At 36.4% G+C, this 25,173-nt stretch overlaps 1 protein-coding gene across 9 annotated transcripts in view; it reads left to right on the top strand.

Moving 5' to 3' along the window:
• BCAS3 (BCAS3 microtubule associated cell migration factor) overlaps window positions 1-25,173 on the top strand; it is a 772,682-nt gene that overhangs the window by 81,455 nt on the left and 666,054 nt on the right. For all 9 annotated transcript variants that reach the window (XM_036754180.1, XM_036754172.1, XM_036754177.1 and 6 more), the window contains exon 7: window positions 9,883-9,955. In XM_036754180.1, the coding sequence (XP_036610075.1) occupies window positions 9,883-9,955 (73 nt within the window). The remainder of the gene's footprint in view (window positions 1-9,882; window positions 9,956-25,173) is intronic.

Consider the following 25,173-nt stretch of genomic DNA (forward strand, 5'->3'; position numbering starts at 1 on the left):
CCATAATTTCCCTTCGTGTACTGGGAAATTTTGAAGTTAAAAGGTTTAAAATTCCATGCATTAAAATTAAGAGGCCTCTAAAATATGTAGTTGTTAAAAAGAGTATAATATACTACATAATAATGCTATAATAAAAGGAATATGATCATGACAAATATCTAGCAATTATATAATATCTTTAAGGTCTGTCAATACTACAAATATTATCTCATTTTATTCCCACGATAACCCTGAAAGTTAAGTGCTAAGTTTCAGGACAAGACTATAAATAAGTGCTAATTCTTTGATTTTTTGAACCTGACATTCCTGTGTGCTTTTAGTGGAAGCAACTAGTGAGTACCGAATTATGTCAGTTAAACAAACATGAATACCCATGGCCAAAGAAAAAAATGAACTGTAATTTTTTTTAGAAAGCAAGATTTATAAGGTGATCTCAAAAAGTATTTATTATTAACTATATTTTAGGAAAAATAAGTCTTTTATGGATTTTGTGAACTCAAAGTTCTGGGTCATCCTTATGTCTTTGTTTTACTTGCAAAATATGCCATACTTCATAAAGGAGTTTGTAAACTACAGAAAATGCTCTGAAAATTTTTACCATATGTCCTGTTTCTGTTCCTATGTAATTAGATTCTGGAATAAGGTAAAAACAACCTTTGGTTAGTATTTCAAACTAACATAACTTGTACCTCAAAATTGTGTTTACTGTACCTGGACAGGGATCTCCATCTGAATTGCTCTGGGGAATTGTTCTTTAACCTCCCTTCTTAGGTCAAGCAAGCCATTTCAAGAGTGCATTGGAGATAAAACTCATTAGTTCAACCAGGGGATTGTGCTTCAAATGTCTAACATCCAATGAAGTTTCAGGGCAAGACTATAAATAAGTGCTAGTTTTTTGATTTTTCAAAACTGACATTCCTATGTGCTTTCATCTGATTAGATTTTTTTGGCAATTTTTATGTGATACTCATGCACTTTGGTACATGAGTGCGTGTACCAAAGGAGAAGGAGGGGGTCTAAGTGAGGAAGGAAAATGACATAAATTATGCTATGTGGAAGTGGAGGTGCCAGAGACGGAGTTTAGGTGTTGCTACAGATAAACTGCTTCCCAGTTTCACTTTGTCTTGAGTGATAGCTATATTACTTGGTCTTCTGTCTCAAGTTTCTCCCCTCTTCAGTCTGTCTTCCACTCCATAGCTGTCAGTGACTTTCCTTAAGCTGGAGATAGCCTATGTCATTACTGTGCCCAGTAAACTCCAGTGGTTCTCTCTGGGATAAAGTTTAAAGGGGTCTGGCATTGAAAGCCCTTCACACCCTGGATCTAACTTAACTTTTTCAGTCTTAATATACATTCTTCCCTTTACATGCTCTTCTGTCCAATCAAAGAAGCTTTCATGCTGTTCTACACGTGTCATTCTATCTCCTGTCTGTGCCTTTCCCCCAAACTTGGCATGAACTTCCTTCTCATTTCTGTTTCTTAGAAGCCCTAAGAGGAAAGACCTTATCAGGAAGGCCTCAAGTACCACTTTATGCATGAAATCTTTCTTGATTATCCATTCTCCCTTTTCCTACAGCCTGCCCCCCCCCCCCCTCCAAATTACCTTGGGTCTACTGTTTTGTGCTCATTTTGTATAAATTTATATGTGTACATTTTGCTTCCCTCCATACAATATGAGCTCCTTGGGGACAGTGACTGTATAATTTCCATTTTTGTAGCTTAAGCAACCAGCACAGTGCCTGGCACTTAGAACTTCATAAATGCTTGTTGATTGATTTTTAGGAATGTGTACTTGTGTATAATGGAAGGAGGAACATTTGCAAAGGAAAATCAAGATTGATCTCATGTAGGGATTTAAAAGCATTCTTCAATTTTTAGAGGAATAGGAATAGTCAGAGACACAGTCAAAATTCTTCTGGCTTTTATCATTACTTGATACCTTTTGGTTTTTTTCCTTTACATTTTTTTTGTGGGGGGAAGGCAGGGCAATTGGGGTTAAGTGACTTGCTCAAGGTCACATAGCTAGTAAACATGTCAAGTGTCTGAGGCCAGATTTTGAACTCAGATTCTCCTGACTCCAGGGCAAGTGCTGTACTTACTGCACCACCTAGCCGCCCCACTTGATACCTTTGTGATTATATTGTGTGACAATTCTGTTTTCCAGTTACAATACTTCTGTACAGATTCTGACCTGGAGAAAAATTCTGTTCTTTTACAGTCCTTTAACACTCTGTTGTATTGCTGCAATAAAATACATATCTAGCAGAAGTATCATTTAAATATCAATCAAATGGAAATGAATATCACAAGAAAAGATTGCTAAAAACACATTTTTAAGTGAAATAAAATTGTCGTTGGAACTCCTTCCTTCATCTTCATATCCCATTGTATCTGTGTGCAGTGTAGGGTAATAAACCTTAGCTAATCTGCTCAACTGTTTGTTTCGTCTTGTGGTTTGAAAAGCTCAAAAATTTTTGTTGAAGAACAACAGTACTGAAGATGTTTCATATTAATTCCTTTTAGATATTTGAAAAGTAAATTCTCCTTTCCGTTTTGGAGGTCAAGTTCCAGTGTTGGAGAGTCTAAAATAAACTAATTTTCTTATTTTACAGATGAGGAGTCTGGGACTCTTTTCCCTCATTTGTAAAAAAAAATGGAGTTGTTGAATTAGGTGTCCTCTAAGATCTCTGTCCAATGAAGCTCTGTCATTTCTAGAATATGGATAGTTGATCTTGCAAATAATGGGCCTGAAGTACATTTAAAATTATATGTGATGAAGAGATTCCTAATAGTTTTCTTATCCTTTCCAAAGATGAGAAACAGAAGATGAAGTCTATGAGATATCACATCTACTATGTGTGTGTATGTATGTATACATGCATCTATTAGAAAGGAATCACACACTGTCTGAATTAGTTACATTGCATAGTTACACATAGCACCTTGGGCAAGAGAACATGTTTAAAATTTAGAGTGCCACTCCCTAAAGCAGGATTTCAAATATTAGAATTATAAGGCAAGATTGTTTATTTGAGACCGATGACAGCATTTGTGGTGGCCCAATTTAGAAGCTATAAGATAGTGGAATCTATTTTTCTATTTCTTTTCTGAGTAGCTTTGGTCTTTTATTTCCTCAACTGTCTTGATTCCACAGAAAATTTATTAATCATTATGTGCAAGGGACTCAAGGGACTGTGCTGTTAAACCTGTCTGAAGGTTTAACAAGTGGTTAGAGGTATATGAATGGGTAAAGCTGATTTCTGAGGCAGATTCCATTTGTTTCAGGGCAATGTGAAAGTTCATTTAAGCAAGTGCAAGTTGGTGGGGCTGGGGTGGTATTTAACATTTTCTCCTCTGCACGTGGTTTTGAATTTTTTTAAAAAAACCATTTAGCTAAGTGAAATGCTAGGAGGTGGCATCTTATTGGTAGGCAGGTCCATTTTCATTACTTTAATTGTGTGATTTATCAGGATTTTCAGCTTTTTGTAAATGTTATAGTGTTATAGGACAGAATTAAAAGGATTTAGAATAAAAGGAGTTTAAGAAAAGGACTTTGTGACAGGATTGCTATACTTTTTACATTTGGTGGATTTAGCTAGCAGTTTTTCATTTTCATCATCATACTTCATTCAGTTAAACACTGTGTAGAGCAGGTGTGTGTAACGTCATTCTATCCCATATGTGAATAAACACACCATTTTATATATAAAAAAATTAATCCTCCACAACTTGGAGGATTACATTTTCCGTGGAATTACACATGGGGTAGTGACTCCATTAGGCATTGTGGAGAGCACATGTTGCTGTTTGTACTGCATGAAAAATCAGGTTAATAGCTACCATGTTCATGAGATTTTCAAAGACCCTATAGTAATGATTTTTCTAATGTATTAATATTCAAATTGTCAGAAAATTAACTTATTTCATGCAGATCAAGGTTTTCATGCATTGTCTTCCAATTTCTGAGTTAATCATAAAATAGTATGAGGCGTGCCATGAATACATTTTTCTTATATCTTATATGGGTAGTTTGTTATTTTATGAAGGTTTTATTATTCACATGTATTTGTGTCATATCCCTGCTCATTAATCTTCCTGCTTTTATGAGTTTTCACATTTATTTTCCATTGCGTTTAAGTATGGTCTTTACTTTGAAAAATATAAAACTTTTAACTACATTGATCTGTGGACTGATATGCCATTACTCTATGTTTGTTCACTAAGGTGAATGTAGTTTTCCTACTTAGAGAGAAAAGTTCACTGGGCCAATATACCCTAACGAATGAGGTTCATATTATAAAAAAATCTAACCCCTAACTTAGCAATTATTACTTTTACAGACCAGAGATGTTTCATTTATCAAAATTTCTGATCAGTGTATATAGTATAGGTGGAAACCATAGAGATCTGGTAAAACCCAGAAGGAGAGGAATAAGGAAAATGCACTTATTACTTTAAAGTTATACATAAACTTCTTGTTGAATATAAAGTTATTGATGTGAACCATTTTAATATTACAGTTACCCAAATATGTAGGAGTGAAGTTAGACTTGTATGGATAAAGTTTAGTCACAATTAATATGTAACTTAAATATGTTATTAGATCTGTTAATTATTAATAGTTGGGTTAAAACTGATATTGTTAATTATAGGATCTGATAAATTTGTTTTGAAAAGGGTACCAGTATACAATCCATTGTAAATTAAGTTTTGAAGATGCTTTCCTAGGCAAAAATAGCATTGGTTTATGAAGCAGACTCAGTGTTTCTCAAGCTTTAAAATTTTTTTTTAAAAATAAGTTTTTATTTAGGCATTTTTTACATTTTACATAATTTCCCCAGTTTTTTCCTCACAATGATTCATCCTGTATGACATACAATATTTTTTTTAAATTTAAATTTATTTATTTAACATATTTAGTTTTCAGCATTGATTTTCACAAGAGTTTGAACTACAAATTTTCTCCCCATTTCTACCCTCCCCCCCACTCCAAGATGGCATATATTCTGGTTGCCCTGTTCCCCAGTCAGCCCTCCCCTCTATTATCCCACTTCCCTCCCATCCCCTTTTCCCTTCCTTTCTTGTAGGGCAAGATAAATTTCTATGCCCCATTGCCTGTGTATCTTATTTTCTAGTTGCATGCAAAAACTTTTTTTTTTGTTTTTGAACATCTGTTTTTAAACCTTTGAGTTCCAAATTCTCTCCCCTCTTCTCTTCTCACCCACCCTCCCTAAGAAGTCAAGCAATTCAACATAGGCCACATGTGTTACATTATGTATAACCCTTCCACAAAACTCATGTTGTGAAAGACTAACTATATTTTGCTCCTTCCCAACCCATCCCCCTTTATTGAATTTTCTCCCTTGACCCTGTCCCTTTTCGAAAGTGTTTGTTTTGTATTACCTCCACCCCCATCTGCCCTCCCCTCCATCATCCCCCCCCCCTTTTTATCTTCCTCCCTTTTCTTTCCTGTGGGGTAAGATACCCAATTGGGTATGTATGGTATTCCCTCCTCAGGCCAAATCTGGTGAGAGCAAGGTTCACTCATTCCCCCCTCACCTGCCCTCTCCCCTCCTCCCACAGAACTGCTTCCTCTTGCCACCTTTATGTGAGATAATCCACCCCATTCTATCTCTCCCTGTCTCCCTCTCTCAGTATGTTCCTCTCTCATCCCTTAATTTGATTTTATTTCTTTTAGATATCTTCCTTTCATCTTCAACTCACCGTGTCTGCTCTCTCTCTCTCTTTCATATATATATATATGCATATTCCCTTCAGCTACCCTAATACTGAGGTCTCATGAATCATATATGTCATCTTTCCATGTAGGAATGTAAACAAAACAGTTCAACTTTAGTAAGTCCCTTGCAATTTCTGTTTCTTGATTACCTTTTCATGCTTCTCTTGATTCTTGTGTTTGAAAGTCAAATTTTCTATTCAGTTCTGGTCTTTTCACTGAGAAAGCTTGAAAGTCCTCTATTTTATTGAAAGTCTATATTTTGACTTGGAGCATGATACTCAGTTTTGCTGGGTAGGTGATTCTAGGTTTTAATCCTAGCTCCATTGACCTCCAGAATATTGTATTCCAAGCCCTTTGATCTCTTAATGTAGAAGCTGCCAGATCTTGGGTTATTCTGATTGTGTTTCCACAATGCTCAAATTGTTTCTTTCTGGCTGCTTGTAGTATTTTCCCCTTCATCTGGGAGCTCTGGAATTTGGCAACGATATTCCTAGGAGATTTCTTTTTGGGATCTATTTGAAGAGGCAATCTATGGATTCTTTCAATTTCTATTTTGCCCTGTGGCTCTAGAGTATCAGGGCAGTTCTCCTTGATAATTTCTTGAAAGATGATATCTAGGCTCTTTTTTTGATCATGGCTTTCAGGTAGTCCAATAATTTTTAAATTATCTCTCCTGGATCCATTTTCCAGGTCAGTGGTTTTTCCAGTGAGATATTTCACATTGTCTTCCATGTTTTCATTCCTTTGGTTTTGTTTTATAATATCTTGATTTCTCATAAAGTCACTAGCTTCCACTTGCTCCAATCTAATTTTTAAAGTAGTATTTTCTTCAGTGGTCTTTAGGACCTCTTTTTCCATTTGGCTAATTCTGCCTTTCAAGGCATTCTTCTCATTGGCTTTTTGCAGCTCTTTTGCCATTTGAGTTAGTCTATTTTTTAAGGTGTCATTTTCTTCAGTGTATTTTTCAGTATTTTTTTGGGTCTCCTTTAGCAAGTCATTGACTTGTTTTTCATGGTTTTCTTGCATCCTTCTCATTTCTCTTCCCAATTTTTCCTCTACTTCTCTAACTTGCTTTTCCAAATCCTTTTTGAGATCTTCCATGGCCTGGGACCAGTTCATGTTTTTCTTGGAGATTTCTGTTGTAGGCTCTTTTAACTTTGTTAAACTTTGTTAACTTCTTCTGTCTATATATTTTGGTCTTCTTTGTCACCAAAGAAAGAATGCAAAGTCTGGGACTGAATCTGGGCGCGTTTTTGCTTCCTGGCCATATTCCCAACCAACTAACTTGACCCTTGAGTTTTTCAGTGGGGTATGACTGCTTGTAGACTAAAGAGTTCTATGTTCCACGTTTGGGGGGGGAGGTGCCAGCTCTGCCACACCAGCACTACTCCTTCCCCAAGAACCCCCAGCCCGGACTGGGCTTAGATCTTCAGCAGGCTGTGCACTCCTGCTCTGATCTGCCACTTAATTCCTCCCACCAGGTGGGCCTGGGGCCAGAAGCAGCAGCAGCTGTAGCTGCCCCACCTCCGCTGCCCCCGGGGCTGGAAGTCGAACCACGAACTCCTTCCACTCCTGCAGCTTTTCCCACTAACCTTCTCTGTAGTCTTTGGTGTTTGTGGGTTGAGAAGTGTGGTAACTGCCGCAGCTCACTGATTCAGGGCGCTAGGGCCCGCTCCGCCCGCCTCCTGGTCTGGTTGGTCCACGCCGCTCAGGCTGGGCACTGCTCCACTCCGTTCCCATCTCCCAGCTCTCAGCTCCGTGTGGGATAGACCTCACTCAGTGACCATCCTGGGCTGGAGCTCTGCTTCCCTCTGCTGTTTTGTGGGTTCTGCAGTTCTAGAATTGGTTCATAGCCATTTTTTATAGGTTTTTGGAGGGGCTCAGCAGGGAGCTCACCTGGTCCCTGCTTTCCAGCCGCCATCTTGGCTCCGCCCCCCCCCCATACAATATTTTTAAATACAAAAATTGAAAAAGAGAAAGAAGAGGAAAAGTCAGCAACAGTGCTGACTACATCAAAAAAGCATGACTATATAGTACCACACTATTACTTACTACTATTACCTCTGCAGAGGCATAGGTTGGAGGGGTGTCTTTCCATATCTCTTCTTTTTAACCATGTTTTTCTTTGTAATTTTGCAATATTCAGTTTTAATTTTTTTTCCAACTGCATTGCTGCATCAAGAAGTATTAATTTAATGATTTTTGTCAACAATAGAACTCTTCATGCAAGGAGATCCAATGGCTCTACTCATTTTGAAAAACTATGTGGCCTTCATCATATCATACAGTATAGTAAGGTATACAGAGTGGTGCTCATTGGATGCAAATTTTTTCTTCCTCAATTCCCACCTTTTTTATTATCTCTTCCTTTGGAAGTTGGAAGCTGTGTTACCTCATAAGGAGCCAGCATGGCATAAGGGAAAGAGCCCTGGCTCCCTGAGTCGGAGGATCTGATTTCAAATCCTTCTGGGATAGATAGCCATCTAGCTCTCATTCTGTGTTACTTTGTTTCTGTCAAATATAGCATTGCAGCCTGAATGTCAGACTTCTCAGTGGGTCTTCCAGACAAAACCCTTGTTCTTACCCTGAGGATGGTGCTAGAGAAGAACTTTCTAGTACTTGAGTACATTCAGTAGAATTGACTACGTGGCTCAGGTTAAGACCAGGCTGCTTTTTTTTTTTTTTTTTTTTTTTTTTTTTTTTTTACCTTTTCTCCTTTCTCTTTTTAAAAAGCTCAGGGCCTAACAGTATAAATGAGTCATTTCACTGTGTAGTTAATTAAAAAGCAACTTGGATTAGAACTCAAGAGGCCCTAGGTGAAAGTCACAATTCTTTCTATAACTCCCCACTCTATAACTTTTAAGCTTGTTGTTTATCCTATTTTCCTGTCTATTAAATGGGGGAAGTCATCTGTCCTACTGGGGATACAGGGATTTTGTTTTAGGATGAGAAGATAAAATGTCCTAGTCCATTTCAGCCGCTTTCTATAGGATTCCTCAGAAGGGGCATTGATTCTCAACATTACTTTTATTTAGCCTTTATTTGGCTTATTTTAACTCACACAAAGGAAGGAATAAGACTTGACTTAAGACATCTGGGGAAATAAGGAGAGAAGAAGGAACTGGGAAACGTATGGATCATACTCACTAGAAAGACAAGCGTACAATCGAGACCCTGGAGGAGATATGGTACACACATGTGTGACTCAGTCAGATGAAAGATGCTTGGACCTTGAGTCAGCTGATCTTCAGATTTTATTAAGTAAACCAAAAGGGTTAGTGATCCTATGAGAAGCCACTTGCTGACTCAGGTGATGCCAGGCTCTCTTCACTCTTCCTACTTTGGTACTGGCATACCTAGGCACTTTCTCTACTTGTTTGTGCCTTAATCAGCCTCCCTCATGTGGATGAAAGCCACATATTTAAAGTATTATTTCTGCCAACAAATATACAAAGTACAATTTGTATAAAAATTATGCCTTCCCTTTGTTGATTATTTACACATTGTCCAGTATCTAACTTGTTTTTACGTACTTGCCTCTCCTATTAGAGTGTGAATTCCTTCATAGAAGGGACTGCCTTTTTCCTTTGTATCCTCAGTGCTTAGTGCAGTGCCTGGGACATAACACTTTCTTAATAAATATTTATTGGTTTATTGATTTTCTGATTGTTTGATGGATGAGAGAGCAATAATTCTTGTTATGGTCATTATGGTGATGATAAAGGTGGGTATCATTTTCTTTTCATGAAAAAGAATATTTCAGAGCCTCCTTCATTTAAGGTCTTTTATTTCTTGGTGAGAAATAAAATTCTAATGAAGAGTGCAATGTGTAGTATATTGTGCAGGTATTTGAATTTTATGTCTAACCACCTATTGGAACAGCTCATGTTTTATTCTCTTAAGAAATTTTTGTTGTTTATGCTACCTAGTGATTAGCTACTTATCTGGGAAGGCCAGATGAGGGGATGCCATTTACTTTCTTTGGAAAAGATTTGATCTTTCTAGATTTTACTCCAAAAGCATAAATTCATAATTAATATGTCTTACCATCATATGCAGTTGTAAACCTTTAGAGATGATTTTTTTAAAAAAGAAAATAAACAAGAATACTTCTAACTTCAGCCTTTTTTATGCTTTCTAACAGATTCACAGAAGTGTGACAATTTTGCTGAGAAGAGGCCTCTGCTTGGTGTTTGTAAGAGCATTGGATCTTCTGGGTAAGGAAAGATCTTTCTAAAAAATGTTTTTTCAATCACTCTTAAGAGTGATTCATTGCTAAAACTGCAGAAAAACATTGATTTCATAAACTCTTTTTTTTCAAAACCATAAGATTATATTGTGACATAACTATAGAATTTTTCATTCATGGAAGCATAAAACAAATGCATTTAATGCAATATCTTGTTTGTACATCACTTCAGTTTCCACTACTGTTGCTGCTTCCGGCCCCTCCGAGAGAGACATCACTTAGAATAAATACTTAAAAAAAGAGGAAAAAAATTACATAAAATCAATAAATATATCAAAACTTCTGATATTGCATGCAACCCATGGACTCTCCACTTCTTCTGATGAGTCAGGGAGAAGTATTTTTTCACGTCTCTTCCTGTTTAATTCTTTCTTTCCCTGATCAATGGCACCTAATTTCTAATTTTTTGCCACCACAAAAATCCTCTGTAATTTAAAGTAAATGAGGCCTTTTCCCTCCTTTTACTGAGCAAGTGTACAGTGGCTTTATGGCTCTGAATTTTTATATTGTATTGGCAGCAGTGTTAATTAAATCACAGCTCTGTAGAATAGGAATGGTAATATTGACTCTCAATACAGGCTAAATATGATGTAGATTCATAACATTGTATAACAGTTAAACAATTCCAGCTATTTTCATTTCTTCCCTGCCATGTTTCTTTAAATTGGGAAGAGCATTTACTGAAATTGGTGATATTATATATAAAATCATCTGGGGCTTGGAAGGGGAGGGAGAAGAGCAGAGAATGGATGAACCAGTGGTGTAACATGTTAGCCTAGCCATTGCAGTTCTTCCAGACAGTATTTGCAATTGCTTCTTGTTTCAAGGGGCTTACTAGGCCATAGTGATTTCCTAGGCCACTAGACTATTGTTCCTAAGTACCCAGAATTACTGGGTAGTTGTCAGTAAATATTTGTTGTGGGTGTTTGGTACTGTGGCTAAGATTTTAAAAAGTAATTATTTATTGCTATCTTTTGTTTTTACACACCTGAATTTCCTCTGTGTCCCTATTCTTCTTCATGGACCAGTCTTTATAATAAAGAATTTTTTTTTTAAAAAGGAAAAATGTTAAAGAGGAAGAAGAGAAAAAAAAAATCAACAAAACCAATAAATTGACCAAATATGACATTATATGCAATGTTTCACAACAGTGTATAGCCTCCCACCTCCCCAAAGTTTGGGGAGAGGTGTCTCTTCATATGTCTTCTTTAGGATCAAGCTTGTTCTTTGTAATTTTGAAGCATTCATTTTCACTTGTATTCTGGTAATGGTTCTTTCCATTTACATTGTTGTAGTCATGGTCTATATAGTTTTCTTAGCTCACATTAATTGTTTGTATCTTTTCATGTAAATCTTTCTATGCTTTTTTTGTCTTAACCATATTATTTCTTACAGAACAGTAATATCTCATTACATTCATGTGCCACAATTTGTTTATGCATTCACAAATTTATAGGCATCTACTTTATTACTAGTTCTTTTCCACTACAAAAAGATTTGTTATAAATGTTTTGATGTATGTGGAGCCTTTCTCTTTGTCCGTAATCTGAGGGTCCTGGGTATATGTGGAACCTCTGGGTCAAAGGCTATGACATTTTAGATACTTTATTTGTGTAATTTCAAATTGCTTATTTTGGAATACTAATTCATAGCTCCACCAACAGTGGATTAGTTTGCTTGTTTTTTTACAACCCCTCCAACATTGACCATTCCCATGCTTTTATGATCTTTGCCCATTTTCTAGGTAGGGGGCGAAACCTCTGGGTGATTTTGATTTGCAAATTTCTCTTATTATTACGGTTGTTAATAGTTTATGCTTCTTTTTGAGAACTGCTTCATTTGTTTATTTATTGTGAATGTAATATTTCTCAGTAAATATCACCAATTAATTTAACAACTAAGAGCAAAAAATACAAATAAGGCCTTAAACAGAAACCTTCTTAAACATTTCTTAAAAAGACACCTACATTTTAACAGTGACATTTTTTGTCTCTTTTAGATCTCTGTTTTGCCTCCTTTAACAATTTTTAAAGTCTTTTTTTTGGTAGTGTTTCTTCATCAGTATGCTTGTTGTTCATCTAATCTCACTTTTTTACTTTAAATTCTATTGTATAAATTATAAACTTACATAATCTCAGAGTAGCAAGCAACTTCAGAGGACATCTGAGCCAACTTTCACCTGGACAGGATAATGTCATGATATATGACAAGTAGTCATCCAACTTTTCCTTAAAGATTTCAAGTGAGGAGTATTCTGCTCTTTCCTGAGAAAGGCCACTTTTGGAGCACTTTAATAATTAGAATAATTTGCTTTTATCTAAACTGTTTGCCTCTTTCTATCCTCATGTCCACTGCTCCCAGTTTTGCTCTCCAGCATCAAGAAGAATAAGTCCAATTTTCCTTCCTTATGATAGTCCTTCAGATACTTGATGACTGCTGTCGTTTCCTTGTAGGTCTTCTTTTCTTCAGACCACACTCCCCCAGTTCCTTCACTGACTTATCATACAGCATGACCATACACACCTTCTGGTGACTTCCTGTATATATACAGGGGCTTGGAAGGGGAGTGAGACTACAGACACTCTCCAGTTTATCATTTGCTTCTTCATTTGTCACACCAAAACTGAAAATGCTATGCAAAATATGTTAATGACCAGGGCACAGTATGGAGAAATTATGACTTCCCCTATTCCTATATCCTAAATTTCCATTAATGCATACTGTAATTGCTTTAGCACTCTTCTTGATTCCTATTGAACCTAGAATTATCTAAAATCCCTGTAAGTGCTATGACTCCATACCTTTTCATGTTTTCATTTATGAAGTTCTTTTTTGAGCCTTTACCTATTTCTTTGAATTCACATTTTCTTTTTCTTTTATATTTTAGTAATCTCTCATTTCATTAATTTAGCAAAATTTATTCAGCTACTTCCTAATTGTTGTATATGTTGGTAGGTCTCAGAGTTTTTTTTTTTTGCCATTTCATAGGAAATAACTTTGAATGTTTTTGAATAGGTACATTCATTTTCCTTTTCATGGCATATTTTGACCTTAGTCTGTGACGTCTTAAAAAAGTGAGAGACCAAGTTTCTGGGTAAATTAAAATCAATTTTATTGACTACATCTAGAAAGCAGGCAACAAAAACAGGCTCATTGTTCCCTTAGTAGCCAAAGGAATAACACCTGTTGAACCTTTGATATTTATTGTCTTTTGAAAGAAGGGTGCAATTCTGGTCAATAAGTAATAAGAGAGAATGAATATTATAATGGGAGGTGGACTATATTTAATTGATGGTCTTTGGGGTACATGACTTGGATCACCCAAGTTTTGATAAAAGAGCCTTTTAAATTTCAATATTATCTGTCTGACAAAAGGGAGGATCCAAATTTTCTCAGACCTATCTGAGTGAACACAATGAGTAGGAATGCACCCATTAGCCTAAACTTAGAATTTCCTTTACTGTCTTTGATTAGATCTCAGCCATCCTGGCTGGCTCTGTCTTTTAGAAAGATTTCCCACATAAATTGATATCTGGATGAAAAAGCAGAAAAGGGGAAAAACCATGTTCCTAATAAAATAATTAGCTATTAATACCAAAGAGAAATAATTTCTCATGAGTCCTCATAGTATGATTCAAGTGAAGACTTTTTAAATGTATAGGAATATACCTGAACATATTGAAAGGAAAAGGATTTTGAGTCAGAGCATTTGGTAGATGCTGATACATCTGGCAGATGCTGCACATCTGTCGGGAAAATGGGAAGTAGGTGCCATGGAGTCTCCTTCCTCCCTGCCCTCAATATTCCCACCCTAGGTATACTGTCTTTTGTGCCCTGATCCCATTGGGCAACCTGGAAGGAAGTACCATGCAAAGTGGTCTTCATTCCAACCTTCCCATCAGTGATCCTTTTTCCTCTTCTGACTGACTGCTGAACTCATATACCTGCTTCTGTGGGGATAATCCCCAAGGAAAATCTCAGCATTCTCAATTCACTCTTACACTCCATGCCCTATTATTCCTTCCCAACAGTGGTGAGCTAGAGCCATCTAGTTTCCTCCCCTTATACTTTTACAACATTTATTTCTGCTTTGTTCTAGGGATTGGGGCCACCCATTTTTTTCTTGGGATTTCTAACACTCTCTCCTTTGTCCTCTCTTCTGGTGCTTTTTGCCTTTATCATGTTTACACTAAACCCAGAAGGTGCAGTTAAGTGAGATAAAACCATGTTTACTATTATTATTGGTACCTTTCTATACCTCATAGAAAATACTTAATTCTGGAAACTTAATCCTTAATTCCAGCAGATGGATTTCTTTATTTTTATTGTCATACTCAGAGTTGGCTTTTGTATTTTTTTCACCTTCAACTTAAATGCTTAATGATTTTTCTCCTTAGTAAAGGTAAAAATTAAACCTTGACCTTTATTTCCAAGTCATTGTTCATTGTATATTCTTACTTTAATGTACTGCTATTTTCTTTTTTTACCTTTTATAAAAAAAATGGTCATGGCTGACCAGAAGTAAGTATGTTTGTTTTGACTTCTTGCTGTGTTATCTGCTTACAATTTTCTAAACTGTTTATAGTGTGTGATGTGTTTGTCAGAGTGTTTATAATCTCATGAACATTTTGAGATAGGACTATGTGTTCTGTTTGTTGCAATTGTTGCATTACAGTTCTTGGTTAACTGGTATAATTCTATAATCCTAGCAATTGATTCTTGTAGAAAGCTTTCTTAAGTTTTTGTTGCAAGAATTTGTATTACATTTCTTGGGCATACGCAAAGGCAGCAAATTACAGAAGGAAAGGTCTCATAGATAGGAAAATAGTAGTAGCTGAACTTTTTGTGGTAGCAAAAAACTGGAAACAAGTAGGTGCCCATAAACTGGGGAATAACTGGACACCTTACTGTAATGGATTATTATTTTGCCATTAGAAATGACGAATGTGAAGAATTCTGAGAAAAAGACTTATATGAACCCTTGCTGAGTAAAGAAAGAAGAATCCAAACATCCACAATGACTATGATATTGTACATGAAAACAACATTAATGGGCATATAAAATCACCTTGGATACATTTACTAGTCTTGTTTCCAAAAGACATATATAATGTAAAGGTGTACAACCCTGACTAGATGTAGTTGCTGTGTTGATTGGCTTTGCTTCTTGTTTTCATTTTTTTAATAAGAAGGTTTTATGTGAAATAGGATATATTGGGAAGAGATTACGTGGTTAAAATGTATCATTTAACATTTTTTTAAAAGAAAGAACAAAATGAATGCTTAAGTATTTATTTCTAAAGAAGGTTGACCACAATAAAACAGCAATTATGTGCTTTAGTGTTTATATTTTGAAGTTTAAATTTTAATTTAAACAAAAACAAAATTTGCAATAAGTAAGTAGAAAATTATGAGGTTTATGCCATATTGTTTTAATGGGATTTACGTAGGTACTTTCAAAGACATGTGAAAATTATTTGTTTTGGTAATCCTTCTGCTAAGGTAGGTAATAACTCTTCTATACCTACTCTTCCTATGTTTGTCCAAAATTTTTCCATTAATAATCAATATAGTGGTAGATTTCCTCTTGCTCCTTTAGTATGTCAGGAGTACCAATATACTAGTCAAGATGTCCATATCAATTTTAACAGTGCTTCTTGCTATGAGTTGTATCCCAGTCAGACATATCCTTGATAATGACCTAGGTGTCACCCTGAATTCCTCACTGTCTCTCACCCCTCACATTCAGTCTGTTGCTAGATTGGATATGGGTGTTTTTTTCACCTTTCCAACATCTCTTGAATATGCCCCTTTTTCTGCTCTGACGCTGCCACCACTCTGGTGAAGGCCCTCATACCTCCTGCCTGGACTTTTGCAATAGCTTGCTAGTGAGTTTGCGTACATTCAGTCTTTCCCCACTCTAATCCATCCTCCATTCAGCCACTAAAGTGATTTTCCTAAAGTACAGAAGCTATCATTTTGCAGATTGAGTAAACTGAGATTGATAGATGTTAAGTGAGTTGCTCAGGTTCACATAGCAAGTGTGAGATAGGACTTGAACCTTGGTCTTCTTGACTCCAAGTCCAGGGCTATTATATCTGATACATTTAACTACACAATATCTAACAAAAGTCTCTTGACTCCAAATCCGATGTTCTTCCTACTATAACATATCCTTTATACAGTCCATCATAGCTGATATTTTGTGATATATATGTTTATACATATATTTCTCACATTATGATATGTGATTTTATACGTATATGAGGAAACTCAATGTAGAGGAGAACCAATTTGTTTTCGATAATATTCACACACATATAAGTCTTAGAAGGGGCAAGAACAATCTATTGATTAGAAATCTGTGAATCCTAATAATAATATGTTGTCATTATTGAAAACTAGGAACCAAAAATGTGTGTCTTATATGAGGTGGGTTTTTTTTAGGGAATGGGTATAGAGGACCAGAAGTTATTAAGCAGGAATTTTTGATAGGAAGTGACAAATAATTATCTAAAAAACTGATTATATGAACAAGATAACTTTATAAGTAGAGACTTATTAAGAGAATTTTTATGGAAGTTCCTAGCATCATAGACTTAGAGTTGGAAGAGCTTTAGAAGCCAATTAACCCAATGCCTTTATTGTAGAGATGAGGAAACTAAGGCCAGATTAGATTAGATGACTTACTCAAGATCACAAGGTACTAAGTAGCAAAATAAAGATGTGAACCCAGGACCTTTTATTCCAAAATGACTTCTATTTCTACTTTACTACACTGCTTTTTTTGCCTCTTATAAATGCTGAAAATAGTTTTGTTGTGATCTTGCCAATACAACCTCTTAATTTATTTGGAACTTTGTCAGGGTGGAGAGAACCTTCCTGATGAGTTATTTCTTTGTTTGAATATTGTATCTAGCAAGTCAAAAGGGAATTTCCTTTATAAGATAGCAGTAATATACAATAGATAGGGATATGAAAAAAATAGGAGCTGCTAATTTTGGAATTATTATTTCATAAAACATATACACAGTGTCCCAAAAGTTTTAGGACAGTTTAAAGCTTCTTAAAATTGCCCTAACACTCTTGGGACACCTTCTATATTGCAACTGACCTTGAACATGTCAGTATGGATAAAGCACCCAGAGAGGCTGGGAGAAGTAGAAAGGGATTGAGATGAAAGGTGGATAGGAAGATTATGAGGAAAGAGAGTTAGGCCTCAACCCATCAATGCCAAAACTAATTGCAAGAGAAAGAAAAGGGCCTCCCTCCTGCCAACCATTTCTTTTTGAAAATAATTTTTCTTGTTAACTTTTGTTTTTCTGTTACTTTCATTTCACAGTAGATTCCTTTCCCTGACAGGGTAGCTTCCTTTATAACAAAGAAAAAAAGAGAATAAAATAATTGAGCAAAAGTAAGAAGCACATTGAAAAAGCCTAGTATTATATTCATTGTTCCACATCCAAAGAAGAGAAAAGATGTCTTCTTTTATTGATGTGTAAAGTAACATAAACTGAGAGGCATTTGAAGAGGTAAACATGCAATTAAAAAGCTGATGAGATGAAAGGACTCAAGTTTATGAGGAATACAGAGTTAGCCAAGATGAGGAGCTATGGATGGAGTAGCTAGAGAGGTTGGGTGGAGCAGAAAGATTTATGGGGAATGGAGTGAGTCAGGTCTCCACCCTAAACTCCTTTCAGAGAATTAGCCTATCTTTGTATGCTTCAATACAAAGATTCTTATTTGTCACGGGTGGCAGGTAGGTGGCATGTAGGTGGCACAATAGAGAGGGCCTTGGGCCTTAAGTCAGGAAGACCTAAATTCAAATCAGGCCTCAGATACTTACTAGGTATATGACCTTGGGAAAGCCACTTAACCTCTATCTGCCTCAATTTCCTCAACTGTAATACAGAGATATTAATGGTATCTACCTCCAAAGATTGAGGATCAAGTGGGATAATATTGGTGAAGTGCTTAGCACAGTTCCTGGCACATAATAGGTTCTTTAAAAATGTTTTATTCTTTTTCTCTCTTCCTCCTCAGTATGTATTTCACTGTGTAATATATTTCAAATATTGGGTCTTTAGTATATATATTTTTACCCATTTCAAACGATGTGCTTTACTTTTGAAGTTGAGATTCTACACTGGCATAATATATGCTCTCATTTTTTTTCTCCCTTAGAATAGTATACTTTCCTCTAAATAAGCAATGAAATGGCTATGTTTCAGTCTGTAAAAGTGCCCTGTCATTCTTGTGGTGAAGGATTAATGCACTTTCCACTAGAATAACTGGGTCATTCCATACTTGGAATGATATACATAGTGTTGATTACTCCACATATACCTATGGGAATGCTTGAATGCCTTCTAGTAGAGCTGGATTCTTCCAGAAGCCTATTTACAGACTGCAAGTAGCCCCCAACAAACTACTTTTAGGCAAAGTCCAAGAAAAGAATTTTCCTTGTTTTTATTTTTATTTTTTGGTAACTTTGTTAGTTTTCATTTTTAATATAATTTAAAAATGGAGTCGTGTCATATCCCCTGAGGCCAGTCTTTCCAGTCTCCAGACTTTCAGTCACTCCTTTCAAAAGACATGTGAGATATGCATAAGCATATATGCAAAAATATACGCTCATGTTAAAAAATAATCTCCAGAAGAAATGTCATATATCAGCAGAACCCCATGAAATAAATGTTCCTAGAAGTTCTCATTGAGAGGATAGACCATAATAATGGTTCCAAAAAAGCCGTTAAGGTCTTGGAAAATTGTTACCGTTTACTGTGCTAGCAATCCAGGGATTAGACAAATACATTGTATATTCCACCCTTGCAGATTTCTGCTGCTGTTAAAAACCTGACAAAGCAACTTACAGAGATAAAAATAGAAATATCATTTAAATACATTAAATTTTTGTTTTTTTCTCAATCTCCCATTTCCTTTCTAATCAGTTGCTAAGTCTTGCTGATTCTTCTTCCCCAACATCTCTTAAATTTGCCCCTTTCTCTCTTTCCTCTTCTATTTATCCCACTTACCATCTTGTCTTCACTATTGCTATAGTCTCCCAGTTGGTTTAATGAGTTCTAGTTTCTTTCCCATCGATACTCCTCACAGCTTACTTTGGTGGACATGTAGCAGGTATTTAACTGCCGTGTGTCGATTTAGCATCTATCAGGTGTCTCTTTTGTGCCAGGCGCTGTGTTAGTTGCTGGGAATTCAAAGACAAAAACAGAGTTGTCATTGTTGTCGTCAAGGTACTCATGCTCCATTCGGTAGGGGGAGTGCAGAGAATGACGTACTGCATCAGTGCCATAGGACCGCCTTCCTGGAATCCATAGTTATCTTGTTATCTGTATTCCGAGTCAGCTACTCTCTTCCCAAATCTCCAGATTATAGATGTTTTCAGATTGGATCTTTGAGACTATTGACCCAAGAACCCAACAGCATTCTTTAGTAGTCAAGGACTCTTTGAAAAGAATGTTACTTCAGTTAAACTGACAATATACCCAGCGACTAAAACACTGTAAGTGAAAAGAACAACCACCGCAAAATAGTTTAAAGTGAATATTGCAGAGTTATAAAGAACAAGCTCATCCCACAGAAGAGCTAGCTGCTAGGAGAATATATCTCTCAAATCTTTTGTAGACGTCCATGGGGTAAGGGTTTGTCATATAGTCTCTGGATGTGGAACATTGTATATGTTATGATTTTTTTGATGTACTGCCAGGTTTTATTGAGTTTTTAAAATCCTTGTTTTCTTCTCTTAAAAAATTCCTCATTATATAGGATTGCTGGGGAGTGGAGTGGAGATGATTTGCATGATGATATAGGGGGAAATGAGATGATTTAAAACCGAAAGTCTCAAAAAGGTTTATTTTAAAAAGAAATTACAAGAATAGTTTCTAGTAAAAGGGTGGAATATAGTCTTCGCTACTTGTATATAAAGATGATAGAATGGTAGACTTAGAAGGGAGCTTAGAAATCATGGAGTAAAGACCTCCACTGTACAGAGGAGTAAACTGAGGTTTGTAAAATCTGAGTGACTTGCCTTGGTCTTATAGTGAGTGAATATGTCTAGGCATAGGTTTGTCATGACATCATTGGCCAGTAATCAGAAGGATTGATTCTCTTTGTGTATGGGTCAAATTAGATGGCTGCTGAGTTTCCTTCTAATTCTCAGATTTTTGTGATTCTATGATTCTGGATTACTCTTGACCTCATGTTGGTTGCCAACCAACATGAGGTCAAGAGTAATCCAGAATCACAGATCCTTGGCTTTCTTTTTATTCCAGAAAATGACACCTTTGTTTGCACAAGTTTTACCAAAGGATCAGCTTAATGCTGTCTCAAGTAGAGCTGCTTCATGTGGAAACCAGTTACCAATATCACTTTCTGCAGTGAACTGTCCCTGAGGCTTTTGTTCTGATACCAAGCATGTCCAATTCTGACTGGGCTTCATCCTGCTGATCTTGTGAGGTCTGATAGAATCATGATCTCAACTGGTATTATTGCTTTAGGCACTGGAATAGATTTATGCCATTCTTCCAGACCCCTCTGATCAAAGTCCTGGGCTTTAACAGCTGTTGTCTGGCCTTTCTTCAGGCGCTGAGTTGCTCTCCTGCCAATCTTTCTGGTGTTCCCTAGGCCTTTTGTGGGTGTTCTGGCTTCTTTCCTGGCTCTCTACCACAACCCTTTGGCTCTCCAGCTTCCTAGAAAATGGGCTTGGCATCTACTATGCTGTCTTTAGTAATGAGGATGGTGCCATTGGTTCCTGCAGCTGGGGAATTGCTTTTTTGGCATAAGCATTTATGTGAAAAAGGAGCCAAACTCTAGAGAGCATCGTATCAGGTTGGATTCTTGGATCTCTTATAGGTTGGTTTTGTTTTGGAGCCACCAGATTCTTGGATTATGTTGAATATCATCCCTGTTTATCTCATTGTGGATGTAGTCACATCTTAAGGAAATAAGATGACATTGTGTTGTGATGGAATTCTTTTTCAGGAAGCCCATATCAGGAAACTTAATTTTCTAATGCCTTAATTCTCTTTCTGGCCTAGACCACTTTTCCTTCCTGAGATATGGCATAGGAATATATACTAGGTCTTCTGAAATGTTGGAATATCTCCTCTAGTCACAGGGATCTATCATGTGAATTTTAATTGTGCAACATTCAGTCTGATTCCAGTTTCACTTATTAGCTTCAATCCAGTTTTAAACTTTTTTTGTGTGGGTGTAAGGCAAGAAGCCAGTACATTTTACACTTGACTCAGTTTAAAAAACAGATACACAACACACTTCAGTATGTTATTTATGTACTGAAGTTTGAGTTTGAGGGCTAAGGGGCAGTGGGTTATGTAAACCAATACACATAGTATCATGAAAAATGGTCACCATAGCTGTGCAAGTCTGCTTCCTGTCCATCCGTCCCCCTCCCCAACAATATCTGAGCTCACATGAATTCTTAAGTGGTGTGTGAGGTCTTATTTACAAACAATGTTCTACATTCCCCTGTGATTCCAGAGCTTTGTATTTCCAACGGCCAATAAAATGGTTATATATGAGCTATCTTTTCAAAGCTGCAGCATAGTGAAGTGGAAAGAGTTTATTAGGATTTGGGAAGGCCAGTGACCAAGTCTGTATGCTCACATGTATAGGCTCTGTGACTGTTGGCAACTCACTTAGCATTTTAGTGCCCTCGGTAACTAACTCTCATTATAAGGTTCAGATCAATATCAGCATTATGATAATAACCCCTTTATTTTGTGTCTTTGTATCCTCCTTACCTGACGTCCTTCTGAGCCTATAGTATGAGGTTAATATATTTGCTTATTGAATGAATCAACTACTGGAAGTTCTCTGTATTGATTTGGACCTAAAGAAAGAAGCAAAGAATCCAAGGATTATAAATTTGTGGGAAAATCAGTTAAAAGGAATTTGGTTGCGTTTTGAAAATGCTTTTCTTTTAAAATGAATTTGTAGTATTTAGTAATTTGTCTATAAGTTCTCACTCTGCTAAGCATTTTATGATAATGCTTAGTTTCTGAATGGAAGATGCAGAATATACAATGTAAAATTTACAGTTGGAATTTCATGTTGCTTCTTCCACTCCATGTTGCTGGTTAACTCCAGAAAATTGATTCCTAATACGTCTAGTTTTTAAAGTGACAAAGATCTTGTCTTGTTCTTGTCTTGTTGAATGCAGTAGATTTTCTGTTCTTGGAACTTAAGAACCGATTTAAGTGCATCATTCCCTCACTGTCAGTCATGTGAGTTTGAAGTTGGTTCTGGAGGGGTGGATCTTTGGAACTGTAGGAAAGACTTTTATTGTCAAGTGAGATTATTGTTAATAAAGTTTAATTGTCAAGTACATTCTCAGTTGATGGCAGAATGGCTTGAAGTGATTGTCAAGGATTGTCAATGTTTTTCCTCTTACTGAAAAAGAGAGAGAGAAGGAGTTATTCCCCTATTTAACTCTACTCACCGCTTTCCCCATGCAGTTGGAATTATACAGGATTTCAATTCCAGATCCCAGCATCACTAATGCTTAATTGTGGATATTTGAAGTTTATTAATTTCTGGACTAGTCTATTAATATTCTGGATAGTCTGGGATTTAGTATATTGGGTCAGGAGTGAGGGAATTTGTTGTGTTTTAGAGGCAGAATTGTGTAGTAAATAGAGTTCTGTCCTTGGAGTCAGAAGATCTGAGTTAGAATCCTACCCCAGACACTTATGGACTGTGTGACTCTGGTACCTTTATGAGTTCCAGTTTACTCATCTGTAAAAAGAAATTGTAATAGTAATTCTCAGGTTGGCTGAACAAAATGAGATAACGTATATGTAAAGTCCTTTGCAAACCTCAAAATCATATATAAATATCAGTTATTTTAGCACTTTGAATTGGTAATTTGGAGACTAATTCTTTTTTTGTGTCTGAGATTTCCTTTTCTATATGTAGGACACAGTATCTTGCCCCAAATTTTAGTTTTTGAAGTTGTTTCGTTCTACAGCATTTATTATGGTGCCATGTACAGAATAGGCATTGAAGTATTAATTGCTTGAACAAACCCATTCTTGCTCCAGGACAGTGCCTGGCATACAGAAAACATTTATTAAATGCATATTGATTGATTGTGAAAGAAAGATTGCTACGAATTTGCTACAGTTAATAGTTACCTGGCATAGGGGGAATATAGCACCCTTTAATCTTGGCTTTCTGTTGAAGATTTGCAGACAATTAGCTAAAAAAGAAGTTTAGATTTTGAGAAGTGTTAAAATTATCATATCAGGTCCTTATTTATATTTTTAAAGCTACTCATTTTTTTAAATAGCTTGTTTTACCTTAATAGTCCTTTAATCAAGGTATAATATAGTTAAGTCTTACTGTCTTCCATGATGTTGATCCCAAAAGCTTGGGGCAGTGCATCCGACATCCTAATTTCCCTTAATAATCCTGTATGAAAGAAGTGAAAATAGAACCATCATTCACGGATGTAATCATTTTTCTCTGCAGATTTTAATTGACTAGTCATTATTTGACATATATCTTTATGTGTGTTTGTATGTATGTATTTATGTGTGTGTGTATAATATGTAAAACTAACTGAGTCTAGAGAGGAGCATGCTTGGAGATTATGGGACATCATGTTCTTTATTTGGTGTAGTAATAACACAGCAAGAGCATTTACTTAGCACAGGTGCAGTTACAGAAGGTAGCTATACCTTAGAGGCAGATTCAGGAGGATATTTCCATTTTTGAATTCCCTTATTGAAAACTGGAGTACCTGGGCTTGATTTCTGCAACAGGAGGTACTTAGGTGAAGGAAGAAGCTCAGCTATATTTGTATACAAGGTATAGATCTGGTAACCTTGTTTTTACAGTGACACACATAGAGGGTAACAGCTCAGTCAGTTGTTTGGACTTGGCTTTTTTTTGCAGCCCTATTCCAGTGTCAGCAGTTGAAAGCAAGGAAGGCCCTGTGAGACATTGGCAGAACTTCTCTTGACAGTGGTGATGTGAGACCAGCCAATCTTATTGGTTCTAGAGAAGTCAAATTAAGTGTGAAACACACCATTGAGGTAAAGTATTTATTGCACACAGTGCTGAGCAACTTGTTTGTCACCTCTGTCCATGGAAGGAAGCATGTATATGACCCATTCTTTTCAGATCACAGCAAGAATTAGCCTTTGATGAGATCTGTCTGACAAGGTGTGTGAGAAAGGATCAAGTTCAGCCTTGATCTTTCTTTTTAGAAGAGCATATTATTGAGAAAAAGAGGTATTTCTTGACAGAAGGAGCATGAGATTAGGAATTGAACTGCCTGGTTTCTTACCCTACTACCACTGTTTACAAGCCATGTGATTCAGAAGCAAGTCTCTTAACCTTGCTGAGTTACTTCTTTCCTTATCTAAACATAACAATACCTCACCCTTGGGTGAATCACTTTTTTTTTTTTAATTGGACAGCATTGAAGAATCGTATGGCATATAAAAGAAGGGAGGGAAGGAAGGAAATAGAGACAAATATGTGTTGTACCCCAAATAAGTCAAAGGCTGAAAATGAAGGGAAAATAACTCCTGTAGTCTCTCAAGAAGAAGAGCCTATAGGAAAATGGGCAAGAAGGTAAAGGGTGAAAGAAAAGGGGATGCTTGTTTCAGCGGCAGAAGAAGGTGCCACTGATAAATCTTCCTATAGGAGAAGAAAGTTATTTTTAAAAGGGAGATGGGGACCTTGCAGTAGTTACCATTTTCAGTGATTTGGTGTTTAAAGAGAGACACATCCTGGTTTAGGAGAATGGGAATCAGCTCCTGGGGCAGTTGATAGAAGAGTGGGAGATCATGGATCCAAAGAAGAGATGTCAAGGGAGATGGGGCAAAAATGACTAAGGGAAAGGCAAAGGTCGATAATGAACCGCACAGTCAGTGACATAGGAAGAGTCCTGTCATAGGGCAATAACCACTGTCACATGCAGGAATTGATATTCTGTTGTGAGGCACAACAAACAAAGACATCAGGGATTGATATCTGCAAGACAATACTGACACTCTTTGGAGGGAGTATTTAAATTGGGCTCTCTAACCCAAAAGTTTTTTACTTTTTTTTTTATTTTTTGGATTTGAAAATTGTTTTTTAGATTTTTTATTTTTAGTTTATAATACTCGGTTCCACTAGTTTTTGAATTCCAAA

This window comes from Trichosurus vulpecula, chromosome 4, assembly GCF_011100635.1.
Source record: "Trichosurus vulpecula isolate mTriVul1 chromosome 4, mTriVul1.pri, whole genome shotgun sequence".
NCBI classification, from domain to species: Eukaryota; Metazoa; Chordata; class Mammalia; order Diprotodontia; family Phalangeridae; genus Trichosurus; species Trichosurus vulpecula.